This window comes from Diabrotica virgifera, chromosome 8, assembly GCF_917563875.1.
Source record: "Diabrotica virgifera virgifera chromosome 8, PGI_DIABVI_V3a".
NCBI lineage: Eukaryota > Metazoa > Arthropoda > Insecta > Coleoptera > Chrysomelidae > Diabrotica > Diabrotica virgifera.
The window spans coordinates 2,717,344-2,734,512 of record NC_065450.1 but is presented as its reverse complement, the minus strand read 5'-3'; the positions used below and the strand labels follow the sequence as shown (position 1 = coordinate 2,734,512).

The following is a 17,169-nucleotide window of genomic DNA, read 5'->3' as shown; positions in this document are numbered from 1 at the left end:
CTGAAATAAGCGATTCACTTATAGTTTATTGACTTTAAGAAAGCATTTAGATAGCAGTTCAATAGAAGCAGTGATAAATAAAAACATAGACATGTGTGCAATCCAAGAAACCAAGAAGAAAGGTAAAGACCAAAGAGACTATAACCAATATATTTTAGCATATACTGGAGTGAAGAAAGAAGAACGAGCACGAGCAGGCGTAGATATACTTGTCCATAAAAAATTTAAAAACAACATAAGTAACTGCCGTTATATCTCCGAAAGAATGATACATTATATAAGTTTGTATTTAAGACAAAAAATTGTTTATAATTTCAAAATATTCCCGAGGCCGCTTCAATAGTCAAATTTCAATTCTGTAAAATACATTAGATATATACAGGGTGTCCAGAAACTCTACCGACAAACGAAGACAGGAGATTCCTCAGATAATTTTAAGATAATTTAACCCAATTCACCTAGTCCGAAAATGCTTCCTAAGGGAGCTAGAGCTCTTTGAAGATGGCGTCATGTAATTAGTTTTTCTTAAATACCTCCAGAAGGCTTCTATTTAGAAAAACGAAAATTGGTATACACATTTACTTTTCAGAAATGAATCGATTCCATCCATTGCTAATTTCTAGTACAGGTCATAGGCGTCCGTTTTGGGTAGGGCAACGGTTATTTTATCGCCTAACTTTTTTGTCTTTAATTTTTAAGCATTTTTGACTCTGAATTATTTAATTGTGAGTTATTCTAGTACTAAAAGGTACTCTTAGTTTAAGTCGATAGGACACACCGTTTTCTAGAAAAATCGATTTGAAAATTTTTCGTTCCTTGAATTTAAAAAAAAAAAGATTAAAAAAAACTATTTAGAAAGATGAAAACTGGTACATTTATTTATATTCCAGAGATTAATCGATTTCATTAATGGCGAATTTCTAGTACCGGTCATAGGCGTCCGTTTTGTGTAGGTCAACCGTTATTTTATAGCATACCTTTATTGTCTTTAATTTTTAAGTATTTTTGACACGAGATTATTCAGTTACGAGATATTCGAGTACTAAAAGTTACTCTTGCTTTAAGTTGGTAAAATACATCGGTTTTTTTTAATTTTTGTTAACTTTTTTTTTCAAATTCCCAAAACTAAAAACTTTCAAATAGATTTTTCTAGAAAACGGTGTATCCTATCGACTTAAAGTAAGAGTACCTTTTAGTACTAGAATACCTCACAATTTAATAATCCAGTATCAAAAATGCTCAAAAGTTGAAGACAAAAAAGTTATGCAATAAAATAACCGTTGCCCTACCCAAAACGTACGCCTATGACCGGTACTAGAAATTCGCAATGCATGGAATCGATTCATTTCAGGAAAGTAAATAAATATACCAATTTTCGTTTTTCTAAATAGAAGCGTTCTGTAGGTATTTAAGAAAAACTAATTACATGGCGCCATCTTCAAAGAGCTCTAGCTCCCTTAGGAAGCATTTTCGGACTAGGTGAATTGGGTTAAATTGTCATAAAATTATTTGAGGAATCTCCTGTCTTCGTTTGTCGGTAGAGTTTCTGGATACCCTGTATAGTGCCTTTTATACAAAATCGTTATGTATCACACTTAATTTGGTTATTATAGCGACTGTAAATTGTTAATTAACAAGAAGACTAAGTTTTCACTCTAATGGCATATAAAACAACATAATGCTATTCTACATCCCACCAGAATGAAAACAATTAATTAACAATTTAATTGTTGCTAAAATGTTCATTCAATTTCCATCGGCTTCTGGAAGTATAATCTATACCAAAAGGTCTTTTATGTCACCATGGTATTTAATTATTGATAAATACCTACCTAAAATTGTAGTTGAAAATTAAAGATTTTGTTGGAAAAACCCGCATTTTCCGAAGAAAATTTTCGTCTAAATAAATCGGGAAAAACATACCGTTATGCGGAATTTAATTACGGTGAATTTTTATTTGGGTGTCTTTGGCGTAAACTTAAAATCTTCGGAGTTATAGAGCAAAAATTGAAAAAAACACTATCTGCGGACTTTGCATACCTATATTATTAATACACTTACCGGCACAAAAAACGGACATCTAAAAAATGGGTCATTTTTAATGACTTGTATTTCCTAAACCTGATATCCGATTTAAGTAATTTTTTTAATATGTTATAGCGTTATTCTTTATCAATATAGCTGTAATAATATACAGGGTGTATGAATCAAACTGTGCTTTTTCTCAAACTTTGGAACACCCTGTGGAATGTTCTAGCTTTTATAAAATACTGAAATTAAAATCCAACTATAGCCTCAGGTTTTCTTAACATTCTGTTTTTTGATACATTCGCTTATGTTGGATAATAAAAAAGTTAGGCACTTTAACAACTACCCCTGTTTTTCGTCAATACAGGGTGTTTTTAAATAAGTACGACAAACTTTAAGGGGAAATTCTGCATGATAAAATAATGATAGTTTGCTTTATAAACGTATGCCCGCAAATGCTTTGTTTCCGATATAGGGGGTGTTGAAATTGTTCTTACAAACTGACGATTTATTTATTGCTCTAAAACGGTTTGTGATATGCAAATGAAATTTGGTAGATTTTAAGAGGTAGTTATTGCGCATTTTTTGGCATACAATTAAGAATTTTATATTCACCATTGGCGTGCATACGGGACATATCTAAAATGTTTATACCCGTATGTACGCCAATGGTGAATATAAAATTCTTAATTGTATGCCAAAAAATGCGCAATAACTTCCTCTTACAATTTACCAAATTTCATTTGCAGAGTAATAAATAAATCGTCAGTTTGTAAGAACAATTACAACACCCCCTATCTCGGAAACGAAGCATTTGCGGGCATACGTTTATAAAGCAAACTGTCATTATTTTATCATGCAGAATTACCCCTTAAAGTTTGCCGTACTTATTTAAAAACACCCTGTATTGACGAAAAACAGGGGTAGTTGTTAAAGTGCCTAACTTTTTTATTATCACCATAAGCGAATGAATCAAAAAACAGAATGTTAAGAAAACCTGAGGCTATAGTTGGGTTTTAATTTCAGTATTTTATAAAAGCTAGAACATTCCACAGGGTGTTCCAAAGTTTGAGAAAAAGCACAGTTTGATTCGTACACCCTGTATACAATGACAATGTACCTGTCTACCAACAATATTATTACAGCGATATTGCTAAAGAATAAGGCTATAACATATTAAAAAAATTACTTAAATCGGATATCAGCTTTAGGAAATACAACTCATTAAAAATAGTCCATTTTTTACGGTGCCCGTTTTTTGTGCCGGTGAGTGTATACAGAATCATTCCAGCAATAAAATTGCTGGTATAATCGGTTCGCTAAACTCAGACATAATTGGCTAGTGATTTTAGTAAGTAATTTTGCCAATTTAGTAAAAATGGCAAAAAAATAATTACTAAATAGTTAATAATTACTAAATAGTTGGTAATTTTGCCAATTTTGGCAAAACTGGCCCAAAATAAAAAAAAAATACCTACCAAAATCACTAGCCAGTTGTGTTTGAATTTAGCGAACCGACTATAAATATCTTTTCCCAAAAATGGCCTATTCTCCGATAATCTGCCCAGACTATAGCAAAGGCATCAGAGAAGATAGGATTAAAAATGAACATGAGTAAAACCAAAATCATGACAAATACAAATTACAGAATAAATATAAATATAAATGATGTAAATATTGAGATTGTTGACGAATATATATACCTGGGTCAAATAATCAAAGATAATAAAGAGAACCAAACAATTGAAGTACAAAGATCAGACTGGCGTGGACAGCGTTTGGAAAGTTAAGATACAACAGTACCTAAAGACCCGTGTATTTGACCAATGCATCCTTCCTGTTTTGACGTATGGGTCAGAAACATGGACATTAACAAAGGCTAACATAAACAAAATAGAAATAACTCAGAGAAAAATGAAAAGATCCATGTTGGGAATAAATCTGCAAGACAGAAAATCAAACAAATGGATAAGAAAGAAAACAGAAGTAAAAAATGTAACTGAACATATAACAGGGTAAAAGTGTAGATTTGCGGGCCACAATGCGAGACAGGAAGATAAAAGATGGAATGCCGAAATACAATACTGGAGACTGTGGACGGGAAGAAAAGGAAGAGAAAGACCTCAGATGCGATGGAAGGACGATATTGTAAAAGCTGCAGGAACTAACTGGAAAAGCGAAACCAAGGACAGACGGAAATAGAAAGATTTGGGGAAGGCCTATGTCCAAAGTTGGATAGAAATGGGCTAAAGAAGAAAGAACATAACCTTACCGGCTCTGAAATACTTCTCTATAATTTTTCTATCTTCAAGGTTTGGACTATTAAGTTTATAGGCTTTCTTTAGTGTTTTTTTGGCAGCATGGAAGTCACCTAGTTTTATCAGATCTTCGGCTTTTGTATGCAATACTGTACACATCAGATCTATGTTGTCCTTTAATTTTTCTACAAAGAAAAAAGAAAACATGAAGAGTTGATAATGGTTTCACCTATGCATGTTAAATTGCATCTACACTGTGTACTACACTGTGTCTACAGCCGAAATAAAGGAGTACATTTTTTAATTAAAAATAACTTTTTTGTTTTTTGGGCGATTTAATTTCTTTTTATAAAAAATTTATGTAACGGTGCATTTGAGCTCGTTGCAAATGAAAACTGTCTTAGCTAAAATTGAACTGATATGCTCTTTTGGTAGGTTAGCTATCCACGACACTTCAATAAAAAGGAAATTTTTCAAAATTACCGGATTCGCAAAATATAATTTTTTTATTAAATTAGGAAAACACAAAATTTTAACAAATAACACATTTATGAAAACAGTTTAATAATTTTAAAACTTAGCCTAAAGTATTATGAATGTGGCCACCATTATTGAAGTCGTCTGCGCCATAAATTGATAGCCCCATTTGTTACACCCTGTTCAAAATTGTTCCAAACAAACTGCATTCTTTCTTTGAGCTGTTCGATGCTTTCAAATTGTTGTCCGTCATACAAATTTTGTCCGAAAATTCCCCAAATTGAATATTCAACCGGATTTGATTCTGGGCTGTTAGGTGGCTACATCTCTGGCTCAATATAGTCCGGGCAATTTTCACACTAGTATTGTAGGAAGTGTGCGAAGGAGCACCACCCTGCTGGAAAGTGTAATCATAACATACTTCTTCAATTTCAGGTAATAGGTGCTGCAAGATTTGTTCTTGATGTTTCTGAATTAAGTTTTACCCCAGCATCAACAAAAATCAGACGAGATTTTCCCAACATGGATACTGCAACAAAGACCATTACACCTTTTGAGAAATGACTTTTTTCAATTAAAAGATGCTCTATAGGAATTTCTCTCTTAAATTGTACGTCAGAATACACCCTATTATTTTGGGTATTTTTAGGAGGCCGTAAATAAAACATTTTTTCATCTGAAAACCATATTTTTCTAATGTCTTCACGAGAGCGGAATCTTCTTGGTAGCAAATTACATCTGTTCAGTTGCGTTTCTCTTACATTGGCAGTAAGTCTTTGACAGTAAACTTTTTTAAATACTTTAAGATGGCAATCTTCTTTAATGATTCTTGTGTGGGAAATCCTAGTTTCTTTTGCGATTTTCCTTGTTCCAACAGATTGGCCAGGTTGCAAATTTCCTAGAACAAGCCTTATTCTAGCAATATTTTCTTCAATTCTTGAGCTTCACTTCCTCCCTCTTCCACTTTTATGTTCAATAGACCCATGGGTTTCCCTTAGATGTCTTAAGAACTTTCCTATTTTTCCAATATGCCAATTTTTCTCCATTTACAATTTTTCTTGCACCATAATTATATTTTTCATGGTAATATTTAATTAATATTCTGTCCTCTTTGTTTAAAAGTGCCATTATGAACTGGTCAATTTACTTATTTAACTATAAATGTCAAACAAATACCATGGCAACCTAAGCAGTCATGGCTTACTAAGTAAAATTGACATACATATTTGAGCGTTTGAGAAATTTTAAAGACATTTTAACAAAAATTACTGCTAATATGAAGCAAAAACGATGGAAAAGATGTAATTTAGTGTTAAGAGGGTTTCGTTCTGGTGAACATATTAGAAAAGTACTCGAATAAGATTTCCTAATTTAAGTAAAAAATGATATTTTACAAATTCGGGATTTTTTAAAACTTTATGGCGAAGCCGTGTTCTGAACATTATTTAAATAAAAAAATGATATTTTGCAAATCCAATAATTTTGAAAAAATTCCTTTTTACTGAAGTGTTCTGGATAGTTAACCTGCCAAAAGAGCATATCAGTTCAATTTTAGCTAAAACAGTTTTCATTTGCAACGAGCTCAAATGCACCGTTACATAAATTTTTTTATAAGTCCGACCCTGTACGTTTATTTTGCTTACAAATGTGCAGTCATGTTAGGACATGTTAGGCTATTAGCTCTGCAAAAAGAAATTAAATCGCCCAAAGAACAAAAAAGTTATTTTCAACTAAAAAATGTACTCCTTTATTTCGGCCCACAGTGTATAATAGTCCAGCCGCTGAAAAGATAGAATGATCACGTGAATGGCATAGAGTCTTTGAATATTCCTCTCCCCAATGCCACCAATTTTACATGTTTACATTGATCAACAAAAACGTACACAGTCTCGTAACAAATACTAATAGACGCTAATAGTGAGGTACAAATAGTAATGGGAGGACTACAACCATGTGTATTAAGAAGAAATATCAGGCCCACAAGCAATTTAATCTAGTTTTGTATGTCAAAAAAGACATTTTTGTAGACATTAAAAAAAAGAATGTATGTAATTTATTTAGTTCAAAATACATTTGACTACTCTCAAAAAACTAAAAAAATGTTTATTTGAAAAATAATCATTGCTTTTCGCTTAAATTAAATGTTCAAACTGTCACGAGACTGGTGGGTGGCTGCTTTAATATTGAATTTAAGCAAAAATATTTGGCAAATATTTATTTGCCAAATAAACATTTTTTCCTGTTTTCTGATAGCAATAAAATGTATTTTGATTTAAATAAATTACGCACATTCTTCTTTTTATGTAAATAAATTTAATTAAAAAAAAATTTTTTTTGGACACCCTGTATAAATAATTATTTTAATGTTTCTATTATTGAATAGAGAATTGAATTACCTTTCAAATGAGCTATCACATGACCCCTATTCTTATTTAAAAAAGTCATCGATGACGCCATCACGCCCAAATGGGTGACGTCACTAGTATGATGTATATGCCAGTAAGTCGCAATTTTAAAATAAAAATTGACCTGTTTTGGGATTTTTTTCCAAAATCGTCCATTCTCGAGAAAATGAATTTATTCCAACCTTTACGTGCTCACTGTATAACAACTTTGAAGAGGGATTCCAGGTTGACTGGATCTATACTGATTTTTCCAAAGCATTTCATCTGGTTACCCATGGGGTCCTCTTACAAAAACTAAGAGCTTTGGGTATTGTGTATCCCCTTCTTCAATGGATTTAGGAATTTGTTAGTGGCCGTACGTAGTTAATTTGGGGAAATGCTACTTCAATTGAAAAAACGGTACCATCGGGGGTGCCGCAAGGCTCCCATTGCGACCCTGTTTTGTTTTGATTATTTCTGATTGATTTAGTACAAAAATAAAAAACTGTACTGTTCTTATGTTTGCTGACGATGTGAAACTTCAGAAAAATTAATGATGCTCTTATATTACAGGAAGACGTTAAATCGTTTTATGGTTGGTGTTCTTTAAACAAAATGTCGCTTAATATAAGCAAATGACGTTCTCGAGGCAAATAAAACCAGTTACATTTGTTTATTATATGAATAACTTGCCATTCGCATCTAAAAATAAAGTATCAGATTTGGGAATCTGGTTAGATATCAAACTGTCATTCTCAACCCTAACAACACAAAACATTCCAGGAATGTACTATCAAAGTTCTATTAATGTTTGAATTTCCTGGACATTCAAGGAACATTCGGTGAACATCTGATTAAGTTATTCGTGGAATGTTACCACAAGACATTCTATGAACATACTACCAATGTCCTGTATTTTAAAAGAGGCCATTTAATATTCAATTTGCATTCATTTTCAAATTTGCCGCGCGTGTATATTATGTATTTAGGCAATCCAAACCACGTGACTTCTGGTTCTGGTTGGCATACAAGTTGTATGATACAACAAAAAGTTACAGGTTACGTTTGTAATATCATTTCATTTCATTGTTTATCGTCGTATTTTGTCTATTTTGGATTCATTTGGATTTCGTTTGCTGTATTTTGTGAACTTTATAAACTTTACCACACTGCAAAGTGATTATTTAAGGAAATTATTATTGGAAACTCCAGATGTTTGCAGAAAGGTAGGGGAATCAATTTTTATTCATTGGTTCTGATATTCAGGGTTCATTTTTCTCTGATATTTATCAATATTGATGAATTTTGCAAGCAATAACATTATTTCTGTTATCGTTTTAGATATTTTTGAAGCTGAAAATAATTGGGGATTTAGATCCATATACAATTCAGTCAGAATTGGATTTTAGCATAAAGTGCATTCCACCAAATTACTATTATAGATATTTATTTATCCATTATAAATAGTTGATTATATCGGGTGGAGTCTCACAGTTAGTACTCTAAGCAGCAGATAAAAGCATACAAAAGACTTCAGGCACATAAATATTTTACAGCTGGATTTGTTTTAAAGTTGGAAGTCACAAGCAACAACTTCGTAAGTACCTACAACAATATTGAGGAAATCCAGCTCCTCGATACTACTGAGCAAGCTAGAAGATTGAAGAGGACAAAGCCTTTTGAACTAGTTTGAGTGATATGTGATAGTGAAAAGCAGAGCATAATGCTTGTGTGCCTGTGTATGTTAGAATAGTGCGGTTAGAAAAGCAGGCATAGTGCTTGTGTGCCTGTTAGATTAGATAAGAGACGCTAAGGTCCGTGAACTTAGCCCGAAAAAGTCGGGAAAAAAAAATGCGATTGATGCCATTCGTTTGTCCATTGATTGTCCACGTTTGTCCACCATTTTATTTCGTTAGTCCACCCATCAATTCTTTTTTATAAACAAAAATTTTTTTTCGGGCTAACTTCACAAATTCACAAATTTTCGAAAATTTAAAAAAACTCTTGCTATATTGTTTGTCCATCGTTTGTCCATGTTTGTCCACCACATAATTATTTTTGTCCACCCTCTGAAACAACCCCCTGTTAATTGTAATTATTTTTTTATTTCTTAATTCGGGCTAACTTCACGTTCTCTTAAATGGGCATTTAAACGTTAATTCGGGTGCAGAATCACAACTAAGCGTTTGTCCACCCCTTTGCAGCGTTTGTCCTGTCCGTTAAAGTGCGAAACAACCCCCTCGTCAATTGTAATTATTTTTTTATTTCTTTATTCGGGCTAACTTCACGTTCTCTTAAATGGGCATTTAAACGTTAATTCGGGTGCAGAATCACAACTAAGCGTCTGTCCACCCCTTTGCAGCGTTTGTCCAACCCCTTAAAGTGCGAAACAACCCCCCTGTTAATTGTAATTATTTTTTTATTTCTTAATTCAGGCTAACTTCACGTCCATTTAAACGTGTATTTTAAAGTTAATTCGGGTGAAGAATCACAACTACCCGTTTGTCCACCCCTTCGCAGCGTTTGTCCAGCCCCTTAAAGTGCGAAACAACCCCCTCGTTAATTGAATAACCTAATTATTTTTTTAATTCTTAATTCGGGCTAACTTCAAATTCTCTTAAATAGGTATTTAAACGTTAATTCTGGTGCAAAATCACAACTACCCGTTTGTCCACCCCTTCGCAGCGTTTGTCCAACCATTTAAAGTGCGAAACAACCCCCTCGTTAATTGTAATTATTTTTTTATTTCTTTATTCGGGCTAATTTCACGTTCTCTTAAATGGGCATTTAAACGTTAATTCGGGTGCAGAATCACAACTACCCGTTTTTCCACCCCTTCGCAGCGTTTGTCCAACCCCTTAAAGTGCGAAACAACCCCCTCGTTAATTGTAATTATTTTTTTATTTCTTTATTCGGGCTAACTTCACGTTCCCTTAACTGGTCATTTAAACGTTAATTCGGGTGCAGAATCACAACTACCCGTTTGTCCACCTCTTCGCAGCGTTTGTCCAACCCCTTAAAGTGCGAAACAACCCCCCTGTTAATTGTAATTATTTTTTTATTTCTTAATTCGGGCTAACTTCATGTCCGTTTAAACGCGTATTTTAAATTTAATTCGGGTAAAGAATCACAACTACCCGTTTGTCCACCCCTTCGCAGCGTTTGTCCAGCCCCTTAAAGTGCGAAACAACCCCCTAGTTAATTGTAATTATTTTTTTATTTCTTTATTCGGGCTAACTTCACGTTCTCTTAAATGGGTATTTAAACGTTAATTCGGGTGCAGAATCACAACTGCCCGTTTGTCCACCCTTTCGTAGCGTTTGTCCAACCACTTAAAGTGCGAAACAATCCCCTCGTTAATTGTAATTATTTTTTTATTTCTTTATTCGGGCTAGCTTCACGTTCCCTTAAATGGGCATTTAAACGTTAATTTGGATGCAGAATCACAACTACCCGTTTGTCCACCCCTTCGCAGCGTTTGTCCAGCCCCTTAAAGTGCGAAACAACCCCCTAGTTAATTGTAATTATTTTTTTATTTCTTTATTCGGGCTAACTTCACTTTCTCTTAACTGGGCATTTAAACGTTAATTCGGGTGCAGAATCACAACTGCCCGTTTGTCCACTCTTTCGCAGCGTTTGTCCAACCACTTAAAGTGCGAAACTACCCCCTCGTTAATTGTAAATATTTTTTTATTTCTTTATTCGGGCTTGCTTCACGTTCCCTTAAATGGGCATTTAAACGTTAATTCGGATGCAGAATCACAACTACCCGTTTGTCCACCCGTTCGCAGCGTTTGTCCAGCCCCTTAAATTGCGAAACAATCCCCTAGTTAATTGTAATTATGTTTTTATTTCTTTATTTGGGCTAACTTCACGTTCTCTTAAATGGGCATTTAAACGTTAATTCGGGTGCAGAATCACAACTACCCGTTTGTCCACCCCTTTGCAGCGTTTGTCCAGCCCCTTAAAGTGCGAAACAACCCCCTAGTTAATTGTAATTATTTTTTTATTTCTTTATTCGGGCTAACTTCACGTTCTCTTAAATGGGCATTTAAACGTTAATTCGGGTGCAGAATCACAACTACCCGTTTGTCCACCCCTTCGCAGCGTTTGTCCAGCCCCTTAAAGTGCGAAACAACCCCTTTAGTTAATTGTAATTATTTTTTTATTTCTTTATTCGGCTAACTTCACGTTCTCTTAACTGGGCATTTAAACGTTAATTCGGGTGCAGAATCACAACTGCCCGTTTGTCCACCCTTTCGCAGCGTTTGTCCAACCACTTAAAGTGCGAAACAACCCCCTCGTTAATTGTAATTATTTTTTTATTTCTTAATTCGGGCTAGCTTCACGTTCCCTTAAATGGGCATTTAAAAGCTAGCCCGAATTAAGAAAAAAAAAATAATTACAATTAACAGGGGGGTTGTTTCGCACTTTAAGGGGTTGGACAAACGCTGCGAAGGGGTGGACAAACGGGTAGTTGTGGTTCTGCACCCGAATTAACGTTTAAATGCCCATTTAAGGGAACGTAAAGCTAGCCAGAATTAAGAAATAAAAAAATAATTACAATTAACAGGGGGGTTCTTTCGCACTTTAAGGGGTTGGACAAACGCTGCGAATTGGTGGACAAACGGGTAGTTGTGATTCTGCACCCGAATTAACGTTTAAATGCCCATTTAAGAGAACGTGAATTTAGCCCGAATTAAGAAATAAAAAAATAATTACAATTAACAGGGGGTTGTTTCAGAGGGTGGACAAAAAAATATTATGTGGTGGACAAACATGGACAAACGATGGACAAACAATATAGCAAGAGTTTTTTTAAATATTCGAAAATTTGTGGATTTGTGAAGTTAGCCCGAAAAAAAATTTTTGTTAATAAAAAAAAATTGATGGGTGGACTAACGAAATAAAATGGTGGACAAACGTGGACAATCAATGGACAGACGAATGGCATCAATCGCATTTTTTTTGCTGCGAAGGGGTGGACAAACGGGTAGTTGTGATTCTGCACCTGAATTAACGTTTAAATGCCCATTTAAGAGAGCGTGAAGTTAGCCCGAATAAAGAAATAAAAAAATAATTACAATTAACAGGGGGTTGTTTCAGAGGGTGGACAAAAAAAATTATGTGGTGGACAAACATGGACAAACGATGGACAAACAATATAGCAAGAGTTTTTTTAAATTTTCGAAAATTTGTGGATTTGTGAAGTTAGCCCGAAAAAAAATTTTTGTTTATAAAAAAGAATTGATGGGTGGACTAACGAAATAAAATGGTGGACAAACGTGGACAATCAATGGACAAACGAATGGCATCAATCGCATTTTTTTTTCCCGACTTTTTCGGGCTAACTTCACGGAGCTGAGACGCTATGGGGTAAGCTCTTCATTTTAAGGAACAGTAGTAATTTAGAATAAATTAAAATTGCTCATTGGTCAGAGTTATGACCAGATTGTAATGGTAATGTACAATTCAATACAATGAATCGTCATCGTATCGATTATAAAAAAAAATATATGACAAGACTTTGTGCAATAAAAATGTTTATATTTATCAAGGATGTATTATTTGGTACGGCCACATATACTTCTGGTATATCGTCGGTGATGTGACAATACCTCCTATCTGCTTTTTCATGAATTTTGTCGGAGATGAAAAACTTGTTTGGGCCACCTCCTGTTTTCATATATTTTTTGACTTGTTTTGTAGTAAATTCAACTATCTATTTACTACAAAACAAGTCAAAACTTACGTATGGAAATAGGAGGTGACCTTAAAAAATGTTTTTCGTCTCCTGGAAAACTCATGAAAAAACATATAGGAGGTATTGTCACATCACTGACGATATATTTCAGAGAATGTCTAAAAAATATACTTTGAATGTCCTAAGAACATTCGTAGACATTCATGGAATGTTTCAACAAGACATTCAGTCTTAAAAATATACTGTGAATGTTCAAAGAATATTCGTAGACATTCATGGAATGTTCCAACAAGACATTCAAGGAATGTTTAAAATGCTGACACAGCACTTTCCGGGGACTTTCCAGGGACGTTCGTGTGCTTTTGGGGACATTCCAGGAATGTTTTCAATGCCCCGTGTGTACCTTCTAGGAACATTCCTGGAATGTTTTGTGTTATTAGGGAAGCCATATCAATCAAGTAACAAACAGGGCGATGAAAGTACTGGGATTTATCCAACGCACATCTGTAGACCTGTCTTTATTCACTTTCAGAAGACTTTATTGTGGTCTCGTTTGGCCCATTCTATAGTTTGGATCCGTTGTATGGTCCCCATCATACAACTGTTTACATTGAACAAATTGAAAGCGTCCAAAATAAGTTTTTGAGAACAGCAGCTTATAAGAGTGGATACTGGAGAGAGAAATATGACTATCAGTGGGTAAGAGATAGTCGTAATTTACCAACACTCGAGTCAAGGAGAACATTGTTAAATTTATGTTTTCTATGCAAAGTCATTAATGCTATTGTAGATTGTCCTCAAATGTTATGCCTTATTAATCTTAAAATTCCTTGTAGAAACAACAGACAGTCGGAAATTTTTTCAGTGCCATTTCACTACACTAATTATGGTTTAAATGAATCGACTACACAATTAAAATTTATCTTACTCGCGGTGTGCAAGTACTTGGAGGAGATGCGAGAATAGCGGAGAAATCTTGCAACCTTCTTAAATAACTCATATTGTCAATTAAAATTGTCAAATCTACGTATATTGCATACCTACTACTGTCATTGAAGAAGAAAAATTATATGTTGCTCCACAATATTGATATGATATGCAATTATTATATAAAATAAATTTAATTAATTGTATTTTGCTTGCAGTACTGCATTTTAATAATTAGTTTTATTTATTACATACATTTTAATAATTAGTTTTATTTATTACATACAATTGTTTACCTTTTAATAACATAACCTTATCTTACTTTTTCTTCTTATAATTTTTTTTTGTTCTACAACCTTGAAAATTGTCCAGCAACCAGGACTAATATAATTGGCCAATATAATTAAAAGTGCGAAAAAAGTTGCTGAGCTCATAACCAGGTGTCGCTTTTCCGAACTTGCACGGTCCCAATAATAAGTGATCTCTTTTACATGTCAACCCTAGTTTATCCTTGGTAGCTTTATTAAAATTTGCTATAGTTTATTACTCAGAGCTGTTTGATATTTTAAACATGTATTGTTAAGCTGTAGCTTTGTTAAAACTGTAAATGGATGCCGTTAATAAATAAACAAATACATGCAGGCTACAAAGATGATGGATAGATGATATATCGTAAGAAAGAGAGTGGACAAATAAAAAGAAAAAATAAACACTTACTTGCAGCTTCTATAGCCAAATTATATTGGTGCATAGATTTAATTGTATCTCCTTTCTTGATGTATAACGTAGCTAATGACATATATCCCCTACTTAGCTGTTCATAGATATTATTAGTTCTACAGATGTTTATAGATGTTGTAAACAACTCGATGGCTGTATCATAATTCTCTAAACTCATTTTAACCAGTCCCATGTTTGAAAATAGTCTGGCTTGCATATCAGCCTTTTCCAATGGGTTTATCGCACTCAAACTAAAAATATATTTGAAGCTTGGTTATAAAAATCATAAATTTCAAATTATGCAAATTTCATAGCTATGAAATTTATATTTCATAGTTCAGTGATTGTTCCAAATTGTTAAAAAATTTGTAAAAAATTGTAACTGTATTGGGCTTGTCCCATCGAAATAAAAAAACAAAACACTATTTACTGTACAGTAATCGCTGCAATGCAAAAAATAATATGGATTATGCATCAACCGGCGAACCAACATACTGGCCCTCGGACAGAAATAAAATCCCCGATTTGGTCGATTTTGCTGTAGATAAGAACATCCCTAGGTCTAATATAAAAGCTACATCATGCTACGAATTACCATCTGATAACTCGCCTATACTATTCACAGTTGGAACTCAGGTACTTATTAAAGAAATATCCCCGTCACTTCATAAGACGCACACACTGGCCAAAATTCAGATCTATCCTGGAGAACAAGGTGTCTCTAGACATTCCACTAAAAACCAAAAAGGACCGTTTTCTTGCTGTGGAACAACTAACTACAAATATCCAATCAGCTGCCTGGCAAGCAACACCAACAATACAAGATAAATGCATAATACATGACTGCCCACAAGTAGTCAAAGAAAAAATTTTGCTAAAGAGAAGATTGAGGAAAAGATTGCAACAGACCAGAGATCCTGCTGATAAGCGTAGACTCAATAGTGCATCATGGGAATTAAAAAAGCTGTTCGAAGCCCTCAAAAACCAATCACTTCAGTACTGCTTGGAAAATTTGGATTCTACTAAAGATAGCGATTATTCGCTATGGAAAGTCACTAGAAAAATTAAACAACCCCAGAAACCGTGACCTCCAATCAGAAAATCGGACAAAGAATGGGCTCGTAGTGCACAAGAGAAAGCAAGTTGTTTTGCAGAGTATTTCTCCGAAGTATTTACTCCCAATCAAATGAATTCACCTATGGAAGTAGACGTATTCTCATTTCTTCAAAGTCCATATCAAATGAGTTTGCCTATTCCGAAATTTAAATCGTATGAAGTCATCTTAGCTATTAATAATTTAAACGATAGAAAATCTCCAGGGTACGACTTGATCAGTGGAAAAGTGTTGAAAGAATTAACTCTCAAATGCATAAAACTTATAACATTTATATTCAATGCCATATTAAACTTAGGTTACTTTCCTGATCAATGGAAAGTGTCTCAGATAATAACCATTCTAAAACCGGGGAAAACTCAAGAAGAAACTATATCGTACAGGCCAATCAGCCTCCTGCTAAGCACGTCTAAAGTTTTCGAAAAACTATTAGTAAAAAAACTCGAACCCTGGATCAAAAATCTAATTCCAGACCACCAGTTTGAATTTCGGCCCCATCACTCAACAATCCAACAAGTTCATATAAATATAAGTGGTAAAACATATAAATGCTGATTTTGAGGCCAAAAGGTACTCTTCAGTGGCATTTCTTGACGTTAGGCAAGCATTTGACAAGGTATGGCATGAAGGTCCCCTATACAAGCTAAAAAGGACATTACCGTACAGCTTTTACATTCTTCTTGAGTCATATTTGTCAGGTAGGTGTTATTTTATTAAATACCAAGATGCAATTTCCAAACTCTATTCTATCAAAGCTGGCGTACCACAGGGTAGCGTGCTGGACCTACCTTGTATCTCTTGTTTACCGCAGATATACCTCCAGCTCTTCAGGAACCACTACAGGAGAGACCACCTACAGAAGAAATGATGCTAGGAACATTTGCCGACGATACTGCAATCCTAGCCTCACACACTGACCCTATTTATGCCTCGCATCTCCTTCAAGCGTATCTAGACAGAATACAAGGTTGGTTTTTGGAATGGAAAATTAATGTCAATGAAGGAAAATCTATTCATGTTACATTTCCAACACGAAGAGGAATTTGTCCTCCTGTAACTTTAAACAATCACCAATTACCATCAGCCAACGAGGTAAAATATCTTGGTATTCATTTGGACAGAAGTCTCACATGGAGGAAACATATCTGGACCAAGAGAAAGCAACTAGGTCTCCAATTCAGAAATATGTATTGGTTCATGGGCCGTTCATCAAGACTATCTCTGGATAATAAATTGCTGCTCTATAAGGCAATACTTATGCTAATCTGGACATATGGGTTGGAACTATGGGGAACACCCAGTCACTCTAACATCGGAATCATCCAACGCTTTCAATCAAAAACCCTCAGAAGCATCACCTTAAAATGGATATGGTTCAAGAAGTCATCACAAAACGTAGCGCTGCATACATTGCCAAGTTGAAGGACCAAGAAAACCAGTTTGCACTTAACCTAGACAATTCCCAAGAACAGCGTAGGCTAAAGAGGTTCAAACCACTGGTCTTACCATTTAGAGTAAACTTTTAAACTAATTAGTTAGTAGTTATAAAATTAAATT

At 34.3% G+C, this 17,169-nt stretch overlaps 1 protein-coding gene across 1 annotated transcript in view; it reads right to left on the bottom strand.

The window, feature by feature from the left end:
• LOC126889715 (tonsoku-like protein) overlaps window positions 1–17,169 on the bottom strand; it is a 94,770-nt gene that overhangs the window by 60,254 nt on the left and 17,347 nt on the right. Inside the window, exons 4-5 of the mRNA XM_050658249.1 lie at window positions 14,496–14,749; window positions 4,301–4,471 (exon numbers count right to left, since the gene is read on the bottom strand). Of these exons, the coding sequence (XP_050514206.1) occupies window positions 4,301–4,471; window positions 14,496–14,749 (425 nt within the window). The remainder of the gene's footprint in view (window positions 1–4,300; window positions 4,472–14,495; window positions 14,750–17,169) is intronic.